The sequence below is a fragment of the Sorex fumeus genome, unplaced genomic scaffold, assembly GCF_029834395.1.
Source record: "Sorex fumeus unplaced genomic scaffold, SorFum_2.1 ptg000100l, whole genome shotgun sequence".
NCBI classification, from domain to species: domain Eukaryota; kingdom Metazoa; phylum Chordata; class Mammalia; order Eulipotyphla; family Soricidae; genus Sorex; species Sorex fumeus.
This window is the reverse complement of record NW_026606157.1, coordinates 11,507,419-11,530,441: the sequence shown is the minus strand read 5'-3', so window position 1 is coordinate 11,530,441 and position 23,023 is coordinate 11,507,419. Positions and strand designations below refer to the sequence as shown.

General features: G+C 49.6%; 1 protein-coding gene across 1 annotated transcript in view; it reads right to left on the bottom strand.

Annotated features, from left to right (window-relative positions):
• CCDC91 (coiled-coil domain containing 91) overlaps window positions 1-23,023 on the bottom strand; it is a 210,508-nt gene that overhangs the window by 154,803 nt on the left and 32,682 nt on the right. Inside the window, exon 4 of the mRNA XM_056134580.1 lies at window positions 856-1,010. Within this exon, the coding sequence (XP_055990555.1) occupies window positions 856-1,010 (155 nt within the window). The remainder of the gene's footprint in view (window positions 1-855; window positions 1,011-23,023) is intronic.

Below are 23,023 nucleotides of genomic sequence, written 5' to 3'. Positions count from 1 at the left end.
AGAACCCTCTGGAATCAGAACCAACTCCAGCATCCAACCCAACATCTGGACCAACAGATACTTGAATGAACAAACCTTAGAACTGCAAGGTTGGATTTTTAACTTAAACTCAGGGTCAGAAGACAGGACAGCAGATAGAATCCTTGCTGTGCACGAGGCCAATCCGGTTCTATCCCCAGGGCTCCACCTGGCTCCCAGAACCCCATCAGGAGGGCACCAAGTGATTCCTGAGTGCAGAGCCAGGAGTAAGCCCTGAGCAAGGCTGGGAAGGCCTCAAACCCAAAAACAAATAAAACCTAAAAATAAAGCCTTCAACACAACTTCAGTGATTGCTCTAATACCTGAAAAGCCTACAGTTTGGTTTCTGAAAAGAGCAAATACTGTTTTATGAGGACTTTTCCTTTGATGTCATAGATCTAAGATGCAAAGCTGAGTGACTTTTAATAAATGAGAAAATCCAATCACATTCTAGTATATAAAGTTATTTAGACCTCCGGCAATTGCGGATAAAACAACCTACCCTTCCACTCTTCTAAAAATTCTAGGCACTCCCACAGAAATATGAGAAGAATATGCACAAAAAAAAAAAACTACCCGTGACGTATTCGATATGCCAAAAACAGGAAGAGCAAGTCTCACAACGGAGACGTTACTGGTGCCCGCTCAAGCAAATCGATGAACAGTGCTACTAAATCAGAAACACTTCAATGAAATCATCAAGACACACACACACACACACACACACACACACACACACACACACACACACACACTGCGATGCTGGGGGTACAATCCGGGGCACCGTGCAGGCCAGGCCAGGCGGCCCCCGAGCCGGGCCTGCTCTCGGCTGCGTACCTGGGCTTTCGGAGGAGTCTGGCTGACAATGTTGCTCTCGGCATGGGTGCTCTCCGGTGAGGGGACGGGCTCGGACAAGAGGCGGCCGACCTGGGCAGGGCGCTCATGACCCAGGACAAGTTCGGGAGAGGCTGGAGAGAGATGGGCTCCAGGAACTGCAGGCAAACACACGCGACAAAGGGAGGTTACGGCGGAGATCACGGAGGCCGGGGGCGGCAGCTGGCAGGCAGAGGCAGGGGAGAGGCAGGCCCTCTCTGAAACCCCCAACGCCCCGAGGTTACCACGATACTCGTGACACCAACACAACCCGCCACCGCCACAACCAAGCAACTCCTTGACGTCTTCATGTTAGCACAGGAACACGGGGCCAGGAGACCGCTGCCACCGTCCAATCTGCCTGTTCTCTCAGCAGTGAGCCCGAGAGACTCGCCCAGCTCTGGGGGGCAGGGGAGAGCGCGAGTGAACTGGGGGTGCAGAGGGACAGAGGCCCCCCGTGAGGAGCGCCCAGGCTGACAGAGGCAGGCAACCGTCTCTCTTATTAACTTAGGCTGCCACGGACAAGATGTTCGGGTCAAAGTGAATTTTTTGCTGGCGGGATTATTTCTCCAGGAAATAACAAAGGATCGTTCCGTACGTGGTTTCGCAACAAAACATCCGAGTGTGACGAGGGTTCGGACACAAAGGTCAGGAGAGAAAAGCCAATTTCCAAGCATGAAAAATGACAACAGAGATGAGGGCGAGATAAAGACGCAAGATTTGCACCACGGCAGTCTCCAATGTCCTTTCTGATCGTTCGCGTGCGTCTGTATTGTGTGTTTTAGTGCTTGCGCGGGTCCTGTCGGCAGCAGCCGGGCCTGCACCGAGTTCATCAGGCCCTTTGTTCCACGCCACCCGCAGGGTGACGCCTGAGGAGTTCTGCCACAGACACTGTGAGGGCCGGTGGGCACAAATGCACTCACGCCTACCGCTGTGTGCCGGCGCCCCCAGGACCACCTCACTGCCTCACACCTACTTGGAACCAGCCGCCACCCTCGCGGGCACTCCTTCCCTTGGCCTTCCCCCCACCCCCACTCCTGCCCGCTGCCCGCCAACACGTCACTCCATCTCCCTGCCATCTCCTGCTCGGCCTTCTCCATCTGGCCTTACGTGGCCTCGTTCCTAGGCCTCCCGATCTTCTCCATGTGTGTTTGCTACTTTCAACTCCTAGTATTTAAATGACCAGCTAGAAACGCTGGTGTGGCGTCCAGGCCCCCAAAGTGCCCAGCCTTACCCGGCATCTTAGGAGAAGCCCCTGGGTGGTGGCATGTTCCCCATCCTGGTCAACAGAGCATCGGTCACCTCCTGGCTCTGGCCAGTCGCGCTGCCAGGGCAATGTCCTCCCCGGGACATGACACGGGCGGCTCCTCTGTGACCTCACAGTGGTGCTGCAGGCGGGAGGGTCCACCCTGGCAGCCCCGGGGGGCACCTCTGACTCGGAGAAACAGGCAGCCACGGAGCTCAGCTCAGCGTTTCTCCTCCGATTTCCGCCCATGATCCCCTCCCGGCTCGTCTCCTTCCTGGGCCCCTTTCTACCAACTGGCCCCAAGGGCTGCGCTGTGCCCCCCATTTACACAGTCTCCACCCGGGCCCCTCGGAATATCCTGGGGCCCCCAGGGAGCCCTGTGGCTACCGGCTGAGAAACCAAATCGTGGAGATCCATTACCCACCCAAACACGAGAAAATTTTCATTTCCCAATGGCAACAAAGCATCGATTTCCTAAAATACAATAATTGAGATATTATCTATCGACCCATGGGACACATTTAAAGCAGTGATACAGAAAAATACAGCCTCGGGGCTGGAGCAATAGCACAGTGGGTAGGGTGTTTGCCTTGTGCGCGGCCGACCCAGGCGACCCGGGTTTGATTCCTCCACCCGTCTCGGAGAGCCCAGCAAGCTACCGAGAGTATCCCGCCCACACAACAGAGCCTGGCAGGCTCCCCGTGGCGTATTCGATATGCCAAAAACAGTCACAACAGGTCTCACAATGGAGACGTTACTGGTGCCCGCTCAAGCAAATCAATGAAGAACGGGAGGACAGTGCTGCAGTGCTATGTGATTAATCCCAGTCCTCAAAGACCAGAGTGCAGAAAGGAAGGAAAGCTTCATTAGCATTCTATAGCTTCAGCATAATATCAGTAACTATGCTTGATAACTTGGGGCTCAAACTATAGCACAGCGGTAGGGCGTTCGCCTTACAAGCGGCCAACGTGGCCGACCCGAGTTCGATTCCTCCGCCCCTCTCGGAGAGCCCGGCAAGCTACCGAGAGTATCTCGCCCGCACGGCAGAGCCTGGCAAGCTACCCGATATGCCAAACACAGTAACAACAAGTGTCACGATGGAGATGTTACTGGGCCCGCTCGAGCAAATCGATGAACAGCGGGAGGACCGTGACCGTGACCGTGACATGCTTGATAAAAGAAAACAGAAAAATTAGAGATTTGTAGAATCACATATTAATAGCCAGGTGGTACTGTCAGTGATACACTGATAAGCAGAACTGAACACCACACTGAGAAAACAATATGCACTCTAGGAAGTCAAGGCTGACTCACTGCTGCAGAATTAAGGGAACGTGTTAGAACCAGATTAAAGAAGAACATTATGTGATTATCTCCAAGCCTCTGACAGTGCTTTTAATTTATCAAGAGAGTCATTTCTGTTAAAAACTCAAATAGGAATTGGTGGAACATTTTCTTTATATTATAAACAAAGAACTCAAGTTAGCACATTACCTATTGGAGAAAAACCAAAGGCATTTTCCCCCAAATGCCAGAGCCATCAAAGGACCTAACTAACACCATACCATTTAAAACTGTGCTGAAGGCATGAGCCTTTGCAATTAAATCAATAAAATAAAAGCCAGAAGACAGAAGATGCGTTATTTGGCAAAATGAGAATATACATTAAAGAGAAATAAACCCATGGTGATAGAAAACTACTGTTCCCATGAGCAACGAAGGAAAAATAAATAATTAGGAATAACTCTAGCAGGAATCATGAGGAAAACTCGGAAAGATAAAAGAACACCTTTGAGGGACTGAGGCCTGGGCCACAATCAGCAGCGCCCTGGGTTTCCCCAGCGCTCTGTGCTCAGGGATAACTTCCGGCAAGACTCAGGACAGCAAAGCTGGGTCTGCAGCAAGGCGAGCTCCCTACCCACTAGGCTGCCTCTCTGGCCCCAACACATTTCTTAAAGCCTAAAAGGTAGATAAGGACAAAAGCTCAAACTAGCTCTTGTAATAGGATATGGCCCGATTCAGGAAATCAGGACACAAGGCCAAAACTCCGCCCTGTGCGGGAGTCCCACTGAGCTGTGATGACAAGGGTGGCCCAAGGTCACAAGGCTGGACAACGACCTTTAAAAAGACGTTTATAGGCAAGCAACTGGCCCTACAAATTAAAGGCACAGCCACATTTCCACCAGACAAACTAGATTTCACACTGAAAGGGGAACTAGGAGATCAGAATGAGCATTAAATAATGCTTAAGTGCTCAATGCATCGCTAGGATTAATACCCATTAGCACAGGCACACCAGAGGATCACCAAAACCCAGGAAGAGACACCTAACATGCCCAAAGAAAGGCCTAGAAATCCCATTCTCCTCACCGGAAACCAGCAAGGATTGGACAGACTGAGCTTCATCGCTTATAAGAGTCTCAACCCCGAAAAAGACCAACTCCACATTTTTCTCCAGCACACATGAAACGTTCTTGAGGTCAGACCACATCACGGAACACAAAATAACTGTCAATAAGGTCATGAAGATTGAAATCATATAAAGTATCTTCTCAGATCACAGCTGGATGCTAGAAATCAACCACTGAAAACAAAGCTGGGGAAAAAAAACTCAAACATCTGGAAACAAAACAACATTCTACTAACAAACTCTTGGGTCAGTGAGGAAACCGAAGACACAGACTTGGAAAGTTTCTGGACACGAACGAGAATGAAGACACGAGTCATGAAGGCTGCGGCGGGCGTGCAGGGCAGCCGTCGGCAGAGGTCACTGCATTTCGGCTTCTACTGGAACCAAGAAAACCCTCCAAGAATCAGAGCAGCCTCACACCTAACAAAGACGATGATTATCGAAGTCGGCAGGTGGGAGGAAGCAACAAAATTACAAACAAATGGAAAACCAGAAGACAAAGTGAAAGGTCAAGTCAGTGGACAAACACAACTGACAAACCCTGCATTAGACTTCCAAAATGGAAAAGAGAGAGAAAAGACCTAATAAATCGGTTCGGAAACGGGGAGGGGGTGTGCAAGATGAGACTGAGAATCTGCCCTGCATCCATGAGACCTAGAGTTTGATGCCCAGCCTGAGCCCACGAGCCAAACGTAGCCCCACATGCAAGCAGCACACCCATGCGTGGACTGTCCAAGCACATCCCAAGGAGTGTGTGAAAGCAACCCAACTGAACTGTGTGACTGTGGGTCCTTGACCACAGCAGAGAGAAGAAAATTCACAACAGAAAACACAGATACAGAGAATTTTAAGAAGTCCTTTGTATTTCTATATTCTTCGAACAACTTTAGGCCACGAAGTTGGAGAGCCCAGTGCGGAAACGGCAATTCTTGAGACTCACCAAACCTCTCTGAATAAGAAAGCTACAGAAAACCCGAACAGACCAGTAACAGCCAACAAAACTGAAACAGAAGTCAAGATATCCCCAAAAACAAAAGCTAAGGTTTAGGTAGTTTTACTAAACCTTCAAAGATTGCCTATTATTGTCCTTCTCAAGTTCTTCCCAAAAAACCAAAAAGGGGAATTCTTCCAGAAGCATCTTATGGTAGCATGAGACCCCATTACCCTGGATACCAAGGAAGAACACACATGATCAATAGCCCTAATAAACAAGCATGCAGAGATACGCCACGAAATAGCAGCCAACTGATTCAACCAAACATTACAAGGACTGTACCCCAGAGCCAAAAGAAATGAACTCCAGGGATGAAGGGCCAGCCAGGATACATACACAAATCAACAAATGTGACACATACACACACCAATAGAAAGAGAAAGCTTGTGCGCATGTCAACAGATGCTGAAGAACCTTCTGACAAGATGCAGTATCCATTTACAATAAAGACACTCAACAGGGCTGGAGACAGCACAGCGGAGAGGGCACTTGTCTTGCACGTGGCCAGCTGGTTCATCTCCAGAAACCCAGATGGTCTCCCGAGCACAGCAGGAGTGATTCCTTAATGCAGAGCCAGGAGTGACCCCTGAGCATCACCAAATCTGGCCCACAAGGGAAAAAAAAAAAAGGAAAAACATCTCTCAACTAACTTGGGCCAGAAGGAAACTACCTCAACAAGCCTCCTAACAAAATCCACCTACAAGAAGCCAGCAGCTAACATAACTCAATTCCAAAATCCAAAGAAGAAGGCTATTCCTCTCAGATACAGCACAAGACAGCAATATTTAGTCTCACCACTACTGTCCACTAATAGACTGCATTAGACTTCCAAAATGAAAAAAAAAGCGAGAAAAGACCTAATAAATCGGTTCAGAAACGGGGAGGGGGTGTGCAAGATGAGACTGAGAATCTGCCCTACAGTCATGCGCTATAGCATGTGAAGTACAATCCAAAGCAACTGGGCAAGAAAAATTAAGAAAATCCAAATGGAGACATAAAATTATCACAATTTGAGGACAGCATAATAATAAACATAGAAAACCTCAACTCCACTCACTACTGGGAAAACAGACCAGAGGTTCCCAAACTTATTTGGCCTACCAACCCCTTTTCAAAAAAAAGAAAAAATTTCACTCGGTGCCCCCTGGAAATTGGCCTTCTAATTTAAGCAAACAAACAGAAAGAGCCCCCAGCTGTCCCTGAGGCAGAGACCACTCCCCAGAATCATTGAGGGGACTCGAAGGGGTAGGCTTTCTCACCCACCCTGGGAAAGACTGCAGTCAATCAGTAAAGGAGCAGGCTATATAATCAATACGCAAAAATATGCTGCACTTCTTATAGAGAGAAAGAATGAGCTAGAAGAAACAGACCAATAATCCAATCTCAACGGAAGTGCCTAGGAATCAACAAGGAAGCTGAAAGACACACAAACTAACTGTAACTTGCTGTTAACAGAAAGAGAAGACACACTCCATAACAGTCCAAATGGGTCGCCCCTTCAGGCGACCACCCTGCCCTCTGTGCTCCACAGATGCAGTGCAAAACTCCAGTGGTGTTTTTCAAGAAGACAGGAAAAACATTGCTAGACCTCAGAGAGCCAAAACAATCCTGAAGGAAAAAAGAGAGGAGGTATCGTGTCCCTTGAGAGTATCCCATAGAACTTAAGCATCTAAGATTAGACCCAACAGGCCAATGGAGCAGAACTGTGAGCCCAGACACAAATCCTTATTATATCTGATTTACCACAGAGCAGATAAATTTGTATATAGAGAGTTTACAAGAGAGAACCGTCTCTTCAACAAAAGTTGCCATAAAAACTGGATATCCTTCAACAGAAGCAAGAAACTGGATCATTACCTCACACTGTGCAGTCCCATGAGCGCAGAATGAATTAAGAACAGGCCGGGGAACTGGTACAGCGAGTGAGCGGGGCATGTGCCTCGGGTTTGACCCCTCACCCCCACCTGGTTCCCCAAGGATGCCGGGAGTGATCCCTGAGCACATCTGACTGGGGCCCAAAACCAAAACACAAAACGTAAAGGCTCAGATGTTATAATGGAAACTGTTATATAAATTAAGGAAATGAAGAAAAAAACAAAACTCCGTGATACTGTCTTTAGTGCTGTCTTGGTTGACTCAGTTCCTTGTATAAGGAAGACAAAAACCAAAGTAAATAAATCTGATTACACAGATCCAAATAGCTCCTGAACAGTCAAAGGAATGGTCACTAAGACAAGACATCCCGCTGAATGGGAGAAAGCACTGGTACACCGTACATGTGACAAAGGGCTAACATCCAAAATGTGGGAAGCACTCGCAAACTCAACAACAGCAAGAAATCAACACCATCAAAAAATGGAAAAAGGTGCTGAAGAGACACTATTCCAAAGAAAACATAAAGATACCCAAAGGACACCTGGAAAAAAAATAGATTCATCATCACTTACTATCAATGAAGTGTAAATCAAAAGTGACCATTAGATAACAGCCTCGCCCCTGTGAGTATGGTCTATGTTAAAAGTCACTGTCTTCCTGTTGTTCATCGATTTGCTCGAGCGGGCCCAATAACATGGTGAGACCTGTTACTGTGTTTGGCATATCCAATATGTCATGCATGGGTAGCCTGCCAGGCTTTGCGGTGCAGGCGAGATACTCTCAATAGCTTGCTGGGCTCTCTGAGGGGGTGGAGGAATCGAACTCAGGTCAGCCATGTTGGCTGGGTGCAAGGCAAACGCCCTACCTTCTGTCAGAAACCTGAAATCTCGGTGGGACGTGTAGAGAGAGGAGCCCCCCTTCCCTGTTCGTGGGACGTGAGGCTGCGTGGCCCCCGAGGAACGCAGTACAAAGGTTCCCCCAAAAACTTCAAATAAAACTGCCACATGATCCAAAACCTACAACGCACTAGAGCAAGCAGATATACTCCCATCTATGCTCACTGCAAGGTTATGTACAATAACCGAACTCTGGAAACAGCCCAAGTTCCCAGGGGCAGATGAATGGAGAGAGACGTCGTGGCCGATCCATAAACAACGGAACACCACTAAATGCTAGAACAAATTAAATGCTGCGTTTTCCTGCGGAGCAGATGGAACTGGCTCAAGTCATGATTGCGGAAGGAAGGAGAAAGACAGCAAACGGCAAATACCAGATAATCTCACTCCTGTGCGGGATACAGAGAAACCAAGCCAGGGAAGAGGGTGCCCAGGGACACTAGGCTGAGACGCTGGCGCTGGCCAGGCTGTGTGGGGGAGGCGGCGTGGCCGGAAGGCCCCACTGGACTGAGGAGGGGGCATGGGGGGCTTTGGTGGGGGGCGGGGTGTGGCAACAACATTCCATCAAAGTGCACAGACCTTCGCATCTTGGAGACTAATACTGTATCAAAAATATTAAAAGTCGTAACAAAATAGGAAACTAACACCCAAGAATGGACGAGATTAGTACCAGGAATTTTACTCCATGACTTGGAGGCCAACCACACATACTAGGGGAAAAGGGAGCTCAGATAAAGAGGGGAACACCAAATAAAGGTGGTGGGAGGACCCTCCCAGGATGGGAGAAGCATGCTGAAAGTAGACTATAGACCGAACATGATTGCCACTCAATGTCACTTTTGCAAACCACAACACCCAAAAGGAGAGAGAAAACAGAGGGGAATGCCCTGCCACAGAGTCAGGGTGGGATTTGGGGGGATGGGGGAGTGGGAGGGATATTGGGATGCGTGGTGGTGGGAAGTGGGCACTGGTGGAGGGATGGGTATTTGATCATCGTATAACTGAAACCCAAGCGCAAAAATTTGTAAGTCTGCAACTATTAAAGTCTCACTATTAAAAAATTTAAAATATATATATATTAAAAGTCAAATTAAAGCCTTTTCAAAGGTGTGATGCCTGTCCACCAGCTTTAATGCCAACTGATATTCATGACATGCATACCAGAGCAACACTTTCAATAAAAACTAAGGGGCTGGAGCAATAGCACAGTGGGTAGGGCGTTTGCCTTGCACGCGGCCAACCCAGGTTTGATTCCCAGCATCCCATATGATCCCCTGAGCACCGACAGGAGTAATTCCTGAGTGTAGAGCCAGGAATAATCCCTGTGCATTGCCAGGTGTGACACACCACACACACACACACACACACACACACACACACATTTAAAAAAATAAAATAAACCAAACATTTAGAAGAATTAGGAACTTTTGTTGTTGTTGTTTCTTTTGGTCTCCTATACAGCTGCATATTTTTAAGCCTTAAGTCAGCTTCCAAACACAAGTGACTTCATTTTTAATGGAAGCTCTGGTTCTTGAAGGCTTCGGGCTGCCGGGTGAGTTCTCAGACAGCAATGCAAAGCGGGGAGGACGCCTTGGCACACTCAGGAATCACCGCCTCAAGGTTTCACTGACAGACACATTCTGCAGCACAAGAAAGAATCCTTTGCATGAGAATATCCCCCAGGAAAAGGAGCACCAAGTTTGCCAAGACAGGGCATTTCTCCCAGCAGCTCTGCTCCGGGCAACTCTCTTTTGTTTACTCGTGTACAATAATGCTTGTAAAGTCTAAACAAAAATAGGCACAAATACCATGCACGTTATCCTCAAGGAAATCTGCTTTTCCTGTTGACGGCTAAATAATGCAAAGGAGAAGTCCGCTAAAGGGATAACAGTTCCGACAGTTCTGTTAAATTAGAAAATACTTTGGCCCTTACCCCCCCCACCTTCCCCTTTCCCCCAGTCTCTCAACTCTTGACCCAGCAGATGCAGACTTCCCCTTTCTTACGCTCTCTCTCTCTCTCTCAAGTTTTTATATCCTGACTAATTTCCAAGACTAAATTTAAACTTAGATTATACTTAAATACGTAGAGCTAGTAAAATTCAAATCAAGTGGCTATTTTTCAAATGACAGATTAAGAGCCCCAAGGCCACTGTCACTGTCACTGTCCTCGCGTTGTTCATCGATTTGCTCCAGCGGGCCGAGTAACACTGTGAGACTTGTTACTGTGTTTGGCATACTGAATACGTCACAGGGAGCTTGCCAGGCCTTGCCGTGCGGGCGAGATACTCTCAGTAGCTTTCTGGGCTCTCTGAGAGGGCCGGAGGAATCAAACCCGGGTCGGCCAAGTCGGACGCATGCAAGGCAAACGCCCTACCCGTTGTGCTATCGCTCCAGCAAGAGCCCCAAAGCCAAAGTATAGAAACTGGTTCCCGTAGGGAACCCTATGGGAAGACGATTCCCTACAGGAAACGCCCCTTGATTTACAATTTGGGAGTGGGATGTTGTCTCCCTGGGGTCATTCCTGGGGATTCCCAGCTGACCAGTCCAGTCTGCCAACGTGAGGGCCACGGAGGTGTCGCTGCCAGGCCCCGAGCTGCCAGGGATTAGCCAGGTCACACCCTGCACATAAAAAGAAGCTATTCAAATCCCCACTGCTTAATCATCTTCACAGCGGAAAGAAAAACATGAATAAAAACAGAAACAATTTAATAAAATAGGGCATTGTCTAGTGAGTCATAATTTGGAAGGAATAACTTAAGATCACAAGTATATCTTTAAGCCCAGTTAACATCTAAATTCGGAGCACTTTTCCTCTGAACACAGGGCTGCATGAAGGTGTGGTCTCGGCAGCATCCCAGGAGGAAGGAAGGAAATAACGTTATCACAGCGAAAACGCCGCATTCGCGTCATGCACGAGGCGGCGGCTGGCTCCTCTGTCCCTGGGTGGGGCCGTGGCAGGGTCAGCGGGAGTTTGGGCCCTGCTCCCACGCCGGCCCCATTCACATGCTGGGCCTCGCTCGGGTCCGAGCCCAAGTACTCCCCAACCAAGGCCGCGGGCCCTGCCATGACCTGGGCAATCTGAATAGCGCAGATGCCGCTCCCGGGGGCATGAAACTCAGTTGACACACAGGCAGTACGCAGGAAGGGAGGCGGGCGCCAGCCCCTAAAATAAAGTTTCAGAAGCAAACTAGAGGGGCTGGAGCAATAGCACAGCGGGGAGGGTGTTTGCCTTGTACGCAGCCAACCCGGGTTTGATTCCCAGCATCCCTTAGGGTCCCCCAAGCACTGCCAGGAATAATTAATTTCTAAGTGCAGAGCCAGGAGGAACCCCTGAGCATTGCCGGGTGTCACCAAAAAGAAAAAAAAAAAAAAACTAGGAGCCAGACCAAGAGCGCCAGTGGCCGACGGCGGCCCTGAGGTCAGTGCCCTGCCCGCCGGCTCTTGCCAGCTCCATGAGCACTGCCTGGTGCAGCCCCTGAGCAGAGGCGGATGTTCAGGCTGACCCAGCAGGCTCCGGATTGCCAGGGCGCTGCTCAGGAAAGCAACCCCAAAGGGAATCTGAAAGAGGCGTGACCAGACATGAGCAGTGAGGACCCCTGTGCCCGGGACTGCATCCATCCACCCCCTAAAGTGCAACTTAGAAAAACACTGCACGGCAGAAATAAGCTTCTCCCCAGCACTTAGGGCTTAGCTCGGGAGAGGAAAGGCTTTCTGGGCAGCGGGCAGCACCCGGCACATCCCAGGCGGAGTCAAACACAGGCGTCCCATGCATCCCGGTGACAGGCCAGGCCAGTCCTGAATGGATTTGGAGACTTCGTGGAAACAGTGCACAGGAGGGCACGGGAACCGGAGAGTACCACAGTCACGTCAAAGGCAAAGTCAGAATCGCACAGACTCATGGGAGAATGAAAGCGAACCACAGGGAGACTGCCTGTCCCCCAACGGAAAAAGGGAGCCCATCAGAGCCTCCTGTTGGGGTTGGAGCACTAGCACAGTGGGGAGGGTGTTTGCCTTGCAAGCGGCCGACCCGGGTTCGATTCCCAACATCCCATATGTTCCCCCGAGCACCGCCGTGGGTGATTCCTGAGTGCAAAGCCAGGAGTGACCCTTGTGCGTCACTGGGTACACCTGCAGGCCCTGGGCAGCTTCCTGTGGCAGGGGAAGGCCGGAGGGATCTACTGGACACGCCCCCACCAGGGAGGACATGGGAAAGGGCCGGGCAGCACCGCAGGAAGCACCCCCTCCCCCCCTTCCACGGAAAACACCTTCTTCCCGGTGACCAGGGGAGCTCAGTGTCCGGTCAGGCCACGGACAGTTATGAGAAATGAGATGCAGCAGCAGTGGTCAGAGAAATGCCACGGCCACGTACACAGACCAAATGTACACAGACCGTGCAGGAACTGTGCAGACATTGTGGAATGTGGATTCCTTTGATTTTATAAATGAATAAACTGAGATCCTACACTTAACCATCCTGGATAAGGATGGACACGGATAAGAAACTGTGTTTGTCTGACTCTACGGCTCACACTGAATGTGAAAGTGCAAGGAGTAAGAACACAAGTCAAATCAGGTAGGGCTTTAGGGTGTGTGTGAGCAAACAACACAAATTCAGAAGGAGAAACTAGAGCTCACCACCAACTGGCAAAAGCACAAACTGGAAAAAGAGATGAAAACTCCCTTTACAAGAGTAACATTTTCAATAAGTTTTGTATTTAAACTGTACAAACTCACACGGTCGCGTCTGGCAAACTCCCCATGGCGTCCCCAATATGCCAAATACCAGTAACAATGATGGGTCTCATTCTCCTAACCCTGAAAGAGCCTTGAATATGGCACTTTTTAAAAAACTCTCAGGGCTAGGACAAAGGAGACGTTACTGGGGCCTGCTCGAGGCAATCGACGAACAACAGGATGGTCGTGATCGTGATCGTGACAGTACAAACAACAGAAATCATTACTGTGCTGTTATTAAGAGTCTGAAGAGAAGGTAAAGCCTGCCTGCCTCCCGTATGTGATTTCACAATGCCAGTGAAACGAATAACGCAAAACCAACAGCCTTCAAATAAACTCAACTGTATCCTACTGCTCACATGGAACTCATGAAGCCGAACAGAATTAGCTGAAAGTCCACTTCTGTTCTTCGTTAATCCAGCAACGAAGGAGTCCAGCTGTGGTATGTATGTATATATGTATATATACATATATATATAGCAACTCCTCGAGCGGGCCCAGTAACGTCTCCATTGGAGACTTTGTTGTTACTGTGTCTAGCATATCGAATACGTCGTGGGGAGCTTGCCAGGCTCTGCCGTGCGGGCGAGATACTCTCGGTAGCTTGCTGGGCTCTCCGAGAGGGGCGGAGGAATCGAACTCAGGTTGGTCATGTCAACTCCAGTGCACGATTATTCGTTCCCTCCTCTCCTTCTCCAAACCTCGGTCCATAGCGTGCCACGTGCTCAGGCCTCTAAGCAATGGGTATTACTTTTCTTCCGCTTCATCTTTCTCGTATCTTTCTATTGATCTATGGCCTCGATTGATCTTTCCGCTTCCGAGCCTGCCCAGGCCACTGTCGGAATAAGCCCTTTTGTAGTGGATGCAAGTATTTTCAGATTTAGCCATTATTCTCTTGAGTTTAAAATATAACTCTACTCTCCCAGTTGGGCTGGAGTGATAGCACAGCGGGTAGGGCGTTTGCCTTGCAAGCGGCCAACACAGCCGACCTGAGTTCGATTCCTCCGCCCCTCTCGGAGAGCCCAGCAAGCTACCGAGAGTATCTCGCCCGCACGGCAAAGCCCAGCAAGCTCCCCGTGACGTATTCTAGATGCCAAACACAGTAACAATAAAGTCTCACGATGGAGACGTTACTGGCCCGCTCGAGCAAATCGATGAACAACGGGAGGACAGTGACAGTGACAGTGACCCTTCCAGTTTACCCAATCACCAACAGAAGCCTGAGCCGGGTTCCCCGGAGAGCCATTGCCTGGTGCAGAGAGGGGAAAAGGGACGCCCCTCCCCCCTCGGGGAGGCAAGCACAGCGCCAGGGTCTCCGCAGGAAGGGCAGCGACACCCAGAAGCCCACTGTCCCCTCAGGTCTGTGTGAAGCCAAGACCCGAAACAGTCCCCAGCGGGCAGTCCTGCTGCGGGTGACCCAGGGGGACGCTTCAGATAAGCTCAGACCCGGCTACTCCAGCCACTCAGCAAAGTAAGGCGCTGGACACAGTCCTCATCACTCTGTGGGCCTGGTGGTGGTGGTGTGGGCATGTTGTGGTATGTGTGGGGTGGTGTGCAGGTGTGATGTGTGTATTTGTGGGATGTGTGTATGTGTGTGTGTGTGTGTGTGTGTGTGTGTGTGTGTGTACCTCACACATGCAAGCCAAATGCTCCACTACTGAACTACAACCCCAGCCCAGGAGATAATTCTTTTTTTTCCCCAAAAAAAACTAGATCTTCAAGTTATAGGTATAGAAATTTAAAAGATTAGCAGTATGAATAATTCTGTCCCAACACAGTTTAAGATTTACATAAGTGTAGCACTGTCCTCCCGGTGTTCATCGATTTGCTCGAGCGGGCACCAGTAACATCTCACAACAAATTGTGAGACTTGTTGTTACTGTGTTTGGCATATCGAGTAAGTCACGGGGAGCTTGCCAGGCTTTGCCGTGCGGGCGAAATATTCTCAGTAGCTTGCCGGGCTCTCCTAGAGGGGCGGAGGAATCGAACCCGGGTCTACGAGTGCAAGGCAAATGCCCTACCCGCTGTGCTATCACTCCAGCCCAAGAGTTACATAAAATTAATTAAATCCTACAAGTAAAAAAGTTACCAGGAGAATTGTTTAAAAATTTAAGAAAAATCTGAATAGGCCTGTGAAAGTATAAAAGCATTTCATCCTAAAAAGATAATGTTGGTTTTATGTTGAAAAAAATTGCTTAATATCTGCATTAATCAGCAAAAGAAAAATTCTGTATTTTTAAAACCTTAATAGACATCGAATGAGCACACACAAAAAAAATACATGAATTTATTATCAAAAAGTATAAAAACACTTAGCTACTTAGGAATAAACATACCTTTTAATTTTATAAAGTAGTTCACAATATTTGATCACATTTAATATTCAAACACCATCACACCTTCCTACCACCATATCGCCATCCTGAACCCCAACCACTGCCCGAAAGCAGAACTGAGATCATTTATTTTGTATTGTTTGTTATGAAAAACCGCTGAAAATACTACAAGAAATTTTCCTTAGAGGAAAGAGTATGAAGATTATTGTGTTTCACCCAGGGGCCATTAAGCCCTTCTGTAAGAGATCACTAACGTTTTGTTAAAGGTTGAACCTTGTGTGTTTATATATATACATTTGTTAAAAAAAAAAAATATTTCCCTCTAAGATTGGTTGCCTCCTGCTTTAAACCCCATCACATGTGGTGCAGTAATCTTGGAGTATGGGTGGTGTGAGGTATGGGGTGTCCAGTAATAGGTTCTCTCATGGGTGAGGCTTGGCGCGAGAGTGTGGAGAGTGTCTGTGAGTGTGGTGGTGGTTGAGTTCTGGAGGTGTTCAGCTCCTGGGACTGGGTCCCTTCAGACGGGGAGGGGTCTCACCCGCCCCCTCTGGGGCACCCTGAAAAACATACCTTTCTTAATCTAGTGGAGGGCAACCATGAGCTCCGTGCGTGAATGCCACACTCAACAGCAAAGTGCTAAGAAACTGTTCTGTCTTTTTAATAAAGCTCCTTTAATGCTTCTTGCAAAACTGGTTGTGAGGCTCTGAAGTGCAAGATGTTGCCTGTCCGTGAATCGCTGTGTCCTTCCTTCAGCTCTGAACGATAACCTGGCTGGACAGCGTCTTCGTGGAGAGGTTCCTTTCATTGAGTTTCCCTTTCCAGCATCCCGGCGTCCCCTCCTGGCCTGCGTCTGGCCTGGAAGCCCCTTTGTCACTCCCAGGGGCATTCCTCTGGGGCTCAGTTCCTCTGAGTTTGCTGCTTTCAATATTCTCTCTGCCGTTGGCTTCTGTCATTCTGCGTCTTGGAGTCTCTCTGCTTGGGTCTGTTTTTGCCAAGACCCTTCAGGTCCCCGGAGTAAGTGCCCCTGCTGCTCAACTCTGGGAAATTCGAAACGAGGCTTTCTTTAACTCCCCAAGTGTTTCTTCATCAAGTTTGCTCCCCCCACCATTCTTCAGACACTCTCGTGACTCTTCTCTTGTTTCTCCTGAACTCATCCCAGCGTCTTCTGAAAAGCTGCTCGTTCTTTCCCGACTTCTGTTTTCTAGAGGTTTCCTACGTTGCATCTTGAAATTCACGATCTTTCCTTCAGTGGTTGTTGACCTGCAGCTCAGGCCTCCCGCTGAGTTTCTCTGCCGCCTCCCATTCGTCATTGCTGTCACTTCTGGCTGTCGCTTTCTCGTTTCTGCTGGGAGACGTGGGCATCCCTGCCTCCCTATGCCGTCATTCCTGTGGGCTCATCAAACATCCTCAATACAGGGGTGCTAAGGTCCTCATCCGAGGAGTCACCCAGCTGACTGCTCTCGGCAGAGCCTCTCATGATATTATTTCATGTCTGATAAGCAACATCCCAGCCTCCCCCGCGTGTCTGCTACGTTCTAAGGGTCAGTCTTCACAGTTCCTCCCATGGGGAGTCTCTGACAGGCCAGGCTGGATGCTGGTTTTTCATTTCCTACTGGTCCTAGAAAATGAAAAATGGGCTAGAGCAATAGCACAGCAGGTAGGACTTCGGCCGTGCACGCGGCCAACCTGGGTTTGATTCTTCCGTACCACTCAGAGAGCCCAGCAAGCTACCGCCCACACGGCAGAGCCTGGCAAGCTCCCTGTGGCATATTCAAGATGCCAAAACCAGTAACAAGTCTCGCAATGAAGATGTTACTGGTGCCTGCTCGAGCAAATCGATGAAAAGCAGGAGGACAGTGCGACAGTGCTACTGGTCCTCACCCATTGAAAAAGAGAAGGTTTCAGTGTGTGACGTGTGAAGTGTGATGAGTCGAGCTGTCAGTTCCGAGCACGGGCAGTGGTGAAATGATGGGCGCAGGATGAAGCTGCGGCCTGGAGGGGTGACGAGCTCCAGCGGGTTCGAGATGTGGGCATGCAGCCGTGGAGATGCGGAGGTTGGGCACAGAGACAGCCAGGACCCAGGCAGAGGGAGAGGGACTTTGCTCCCAGTCCTAAAGGACAGTGGGGAGGCCAGCCAAGAGGGGAACCTCACCTGGACAGTCGAATGAGCAAGCACAACACCTGAGAGGCAGATGGAGAACTCCCAAGACACAGTGCCTTTTTTTCCCACTTTTTGGGGTCACACCCAGCAATGCTCAGGGGTTACTCCTGGCTCTGCACTCAGGAATTACCCCTGGCGGTGCTCAGGGGACCCTATAGGATGCTGGGAATCGAACCTAGATTGGACGCATGCAAGGCAAATGCCCTCCCCGCTGTGTTATCGCTCCAGCCCCAACACAGTGCTTTTTTAAATTTTTTCTTTTTTCTTGTTTTTTTTTTTTTTTGGTGAAGCAACATAGTTTTTACTGAACCTTATTTAGAAATATGTGAGAGGAGGAAAAGAGAGGAAGTACAGACTCAAGAAAGAGCAGATGCTTCTCCAGAGTAGAAGAGCAAGACAGCGTGTTTTCAAAGACAAAGCAAACATATTCTAAGAGCCAGAAATCTAAAATCCGCACGTCCTCAACCTACAAGTGGGGACTCAGGAGCAAAACATCAGACAAAACACAGATGTTTTAAAGAAAATTTGGGTTTTGCTTTGGAGTCACACCTGGTGTCGCTCGGGACTTAGCCCTGGCTCTGCACTCAGGGGTCACTCCGGGCAGTGCTCTGGGGGCCATACAAGATGCTGGAGCGAACTCGGGTCAGCCACACGCAAAACAAGTGCCCTGCCCACTGCACTATCATTCTGGCCCCAGACTGCAAAAGTATTGACTCATCTTGGTGTGTCACAGTTCTCAGCAACTTTGCCCTTTCTCTTCTGCACCCAAATCCAGAAGGCCTCCTGGGGTTGGCCAAAGCCAAACAGAACGGCAAAGCTTGCAGGTTGAAGGGGCGGCCCCTCTCCCTGGGAGACGCCGTCCTGACCCACTGGCTGACTGGGTCGAAGCGGAACCGAAGCACCTGCTGCACTGACACAGCCCCCGGCCCTGGGCTGACAGTACCAGCCGGTCGGCAAGCGCAGCAAAGCCTTCCGTGACCTCCAGTCACCACCGCCCCGAAAACAATTCCCCATGATATCCCGCCATACATTTCATGCACTTCTTCTTACATGCAGAGTTTGTTCACTGCATGGTTCCCAGCTGTGCATGCGTGATAGTCTCCTTCAAGAACGAGCTTCCAAAGAAACCCACTAGAACAGCCGTTGTCCAAACAGACACCGAAAGGAGGCACATGCCGTCCGAGAAGGAACATCTGCCACAAAGGGGTAAACGGAAGGTGACTCCCTATGAGCACAAAAGTCGAAAACGAAAAATACCGAGAAACGTCGGTGCTGAAAGCCCATCCCTGGGACAGTGAGGACGCACAGGACGAGACGCCCTACAAAACGCTGATTTAAAGGAAACCTCAAACTGAGGTTCAGAGTATTTTGTATTTACTTTCCCATAGAACCGTGATAATTAGCTATAATATGATCATACATCTACAACAACAACAACAAAAAATAACACCAAGTGGCCTATGCTGCCTTGATGATGAAAGGGTTTTTTTTTTATTCCTCTAAAGGTATAATCTAGAAAAGAACCAAACATTTGAGATCAGAGGTGAGCGGATACTCTGTGCATTTACCTTTCCTGAGAGAAAGTACAGACCATGGGGGCTGGAGCAATAGCACAGCGGGTAGGACGTTTGCCCTGCACACGGCCGACTCGGGTTCGATTCCCAGCATCCCATATGGTCCCCTGAGCACTGCCAGGAGTAATTCCTGAGTGCATGAATCAGGAGTAACCCCTGTGCATTGCCAGGTGTGACCAAAAAGAAAAACAAAACAACAACAACAAAAAAAAGAAAGCTCAGACCAGCCCGGGGAAGAAGTGCTCAGTGAGAACCAGTTTCGACAGCACTGGTCCAGGTCATGGGTGGGCTGGAGCACTGTCTGTCGAGTATGGGCGATGCCCTGAGCTCTGCCCCTGCACACCCACGCACAGAAAACCAGAAGCTCCTCCAGAAGCTCAATCCGTTTTCCAGGTCCTTGAGGTCTATGCATTATTGCCGAGTAACAAGAGCGGGATTCTTCTCGGGGGGAAGCCAGGAAGCTAACCCGGCATCAAGCACGTCATGAGAGAAAGACAAGTCAACTGTGAGTGCCTGCAGCCATCCAAGTGAAGAGGGAGGGAGGGAGAGTGACGCATCCCACGGAGAGAAGAAGCGAGGGACTTCAGTCTCCTCCACAGTAACCTGAGGAAGAGAGGAAAAGTCCCAGACCACTCAGGAAGGAGAGCAATCATCGAATTGTGCCACTGAAGAGTCCCCACTCGTCTACAACGGTTTATTTTACCCAGTAAAGAAATATCTTGAAAACTAAACACATTCGTCTTCAAGGAACAAAAGAATGTGCCACAGAAAAACCCCTTTAATTTGAAAAATAAAGAAAAATGAGAATATGTTAAAGATGATACTCTCACTGCAAATGAAATTTTCGCGTTACGAACAACTCCGAGCCGTTTGACTGTAAGATTAGCAAAACCATCAGTAATTTATAGCTCACATTCTTTGCATTCTAGGGTGAATACAATCATTATCCCTCACAGCTCCTATAATCACCTTAATAAGATTTAATTTGGAATTCAGAAATTGACGGAGTGATAGAATGATGGAAATCATTAAATTTTTTTAAAATCACCAAACCAACATTAATATGGGAGACTTCACCCCATTCCATTCGTTGTACATATGCTGAAGCAAGTTATTTTTCATTGTTTTACTTGTCACCCGTTTCCACATTTTCCCCTCGAAATAAAAATGTTCAGGAACAATATTCGCGTCTCTCTTTAAAATAGATCATTCTGTTAAAAGATTTTTACCCAAATCTCCCTACTTGCTACAGAGCTCAGAGGAATGGGAGGGAACACATTCAAAGAGCTAAACCAAGATCTAACATTTGATCTAACAGGCAAAATCAAACCACGTGCAGCTCTTAGCAGCAACAGTCAACAAACGCACACGACCAACAGGTACGGGGGAGAGGATTCCCTTTCAGGGCCCGGAGCAACTGGACAGAGGGTGGGGCATTTGCCTGGCATGTGGCTGACGTGGGTTCGAATCCCAAGAACCCACAGGGTCCCCCTGAGCACTGCCAGGAATGATCCCTCAGCACAGAGCCAGGAGTGAGCGCTGAGCACTGTTGGGTGTGGCCGATAACCGGTCACGGTCCTCCCGTTGTTCATCGATTTGCTCAAGTGGGCCCAGTAACATCTCCATTGTGAGACTTGTTGTTACTGTGTCTGGCATATCGAATACGCCAAGGGGAGCTTGCCAGGCTTTGCCATGCGGGTGAGATACTCTCGGTAGCTTGCCGGGCTCTCCGAGAGGGGCGGAGGAATCGAACTCGGCTCGGCCATGTTGGCTGCGTGCAAGGCAAACGCCCTACCACTGTGCTATCGCTCCAGCCCTGGCCGATAACCAACCACACAAAATTTTTAAAGAATTTCCTTTGGGGGCTGGAGCAATAGCACAGCGGGGAGGGAGTTTGCCTTGCACGCGGCCGACCCGGGTTCAATTCCCAGCATCCCTTATGGTCCCCTGAACACTGCCAGGAGTAACTCCTGAGTGCAGAGCCAGGAGGAACCCCTGTGCATCGCCAGGTGTGACCCAAAAAGCAGTCACACCATGTTCCAACAACGGCCCTTCCCCATGCCGGCTCTGCCCAGACTTCCTCAACCTGAGTGACCCCCGGCTGCCTCAACAGCCCTCACTACCCGGTCCCCTGCCAGTGGCCCTGTTCTCTGCTGGTGACGGCAGCGTGTTGGTCTTTGGAGTGAACTGGCAAAGGCTTGGGTGTCGGGACCCAGAGGGTCCCATCAGTGTCCCCAGTTTCCCTCCCCTGCCCACACCCCTGCCTGGCATCACTTTCCTTCTCTCCTCTGAGGCACTGCGGTGCAAGACTGTCACTGAAAGGTCACCACATGTATCCCTTACCTCCTTTCAAGCACTCAGTGCCGTCCAGAGTGACCATTTCTAATTATCGTTGTCACAGTGGTCCCTTCTCTTTCCTAACTATCCTCCCCCGCAAATGGCCAAAAGGCATATGGGGGGAAACGCTCTGCGTCACTGATCATCAGGGAGATGTGACTCAAACAGCAAGGAGATGTCACTCCATGCCACAGAGACTGGCACGCATCAAAAAGAACAAGAACAACCAGTGCTGGCATGGAGGTGGGGAAAAAGAAGGATTCTCACTCACAGCTGGTGGGAAGGCCGACTGATCCAGCCTTTCTGGAAAACAATATGGACATTCTCAAACCAGCAATACCACTCCTGGAAATATACCCTGGGGGCCCCCAAAAATCTGCACTCAAATGTTCATTGCAGCACCATTCACAGTAGCCAGAATCTGGAAACAGCCCAACGAAGTCCCCGAGAACAGATGACTGGTTAAAGAAACTATGGTACATCTGCACAATGGAGTACTACACAGCCACTAGGACGGACGGACACAGAGTGTATCGTGCTGAGTGAAAGGAGTCAGAAGGAGAGGGACAGGCAGGGGATGATGGCATTCATTTGTGGGATATAAAAAAAGAAATGCAATCACAATATGAGACTAACACCCAAAGACCGTAGAGACAAGGGCCAGGAGGACTGGCCCGTGGCAGGATGCTTGCTACAAGTTAAATGTTTTTTGATGCAAAAACTTTTTTTATCTTTTTAGTTTGAGACCGGAGACAAACTCCTCAAAGCGCGGGGCTGAACTCCTCCTCCTCTCTGCATTCCCAGGCTGCCTGAAGGAAGCTGGAACGAGTGAAGGCAGGTGGCAGCCTAGCGAATGCCCCGACCAGGGACAAGCCTGGACACTGCTACACACATGCTCCCAGAGAAGTGAACATAAGCACACAACATACGACCCACGACATCCGACATACGACATCCAACATCCGTTATCTGGCCTGCCGGAGAGCAGGACTAGGGGAGGAGGAGGAAGAGGAGGAAGAAGAGGAGGATTTTAGGGGAACCATCTCTGGCACGTCCACAAGTTTCATTTTCAATGACCTGTGGCCCCTTTAATCAGCTGGCTGGACACCCGAATGCCTTCCACATACATGCAACCGTCTATACGAACCACACGCCGTGTGTGTCTTCACTTTGCTCTTCCCGGCCCCTCCGCTGGCTGGTGTCGTTCTCACGGGGGCTGAGAGCAGGTATCCGGGAGCCAGTGGGCCCGGCCAGGGTCGGGAGTCTTCAGAGGGGAAGCGGGGACGCCAAGTGGGTGTGATTCTTCTAGGGCTTTCGAGGCAAAGGGACCGGCATTCCCTTGGACCCAGAAGGTTCGCAATCATGAAACCACAAAATGTGTTTAGGGAACAGCAAGTTCTTCAGCATAAATGCAAAGCCAAACGGCGCCAAGACAAATGTTCTACCGAGGCCCCAGTCAGAGCCGGGTGGACCAGCAGCAAACAAGACCGAGACGGCGGCTGGCGATTCTACTCAGAGAGAGCGGCCAGGGAGGACGCCCAAGACCCGGGGTGACCAGGCCAGTAGAGG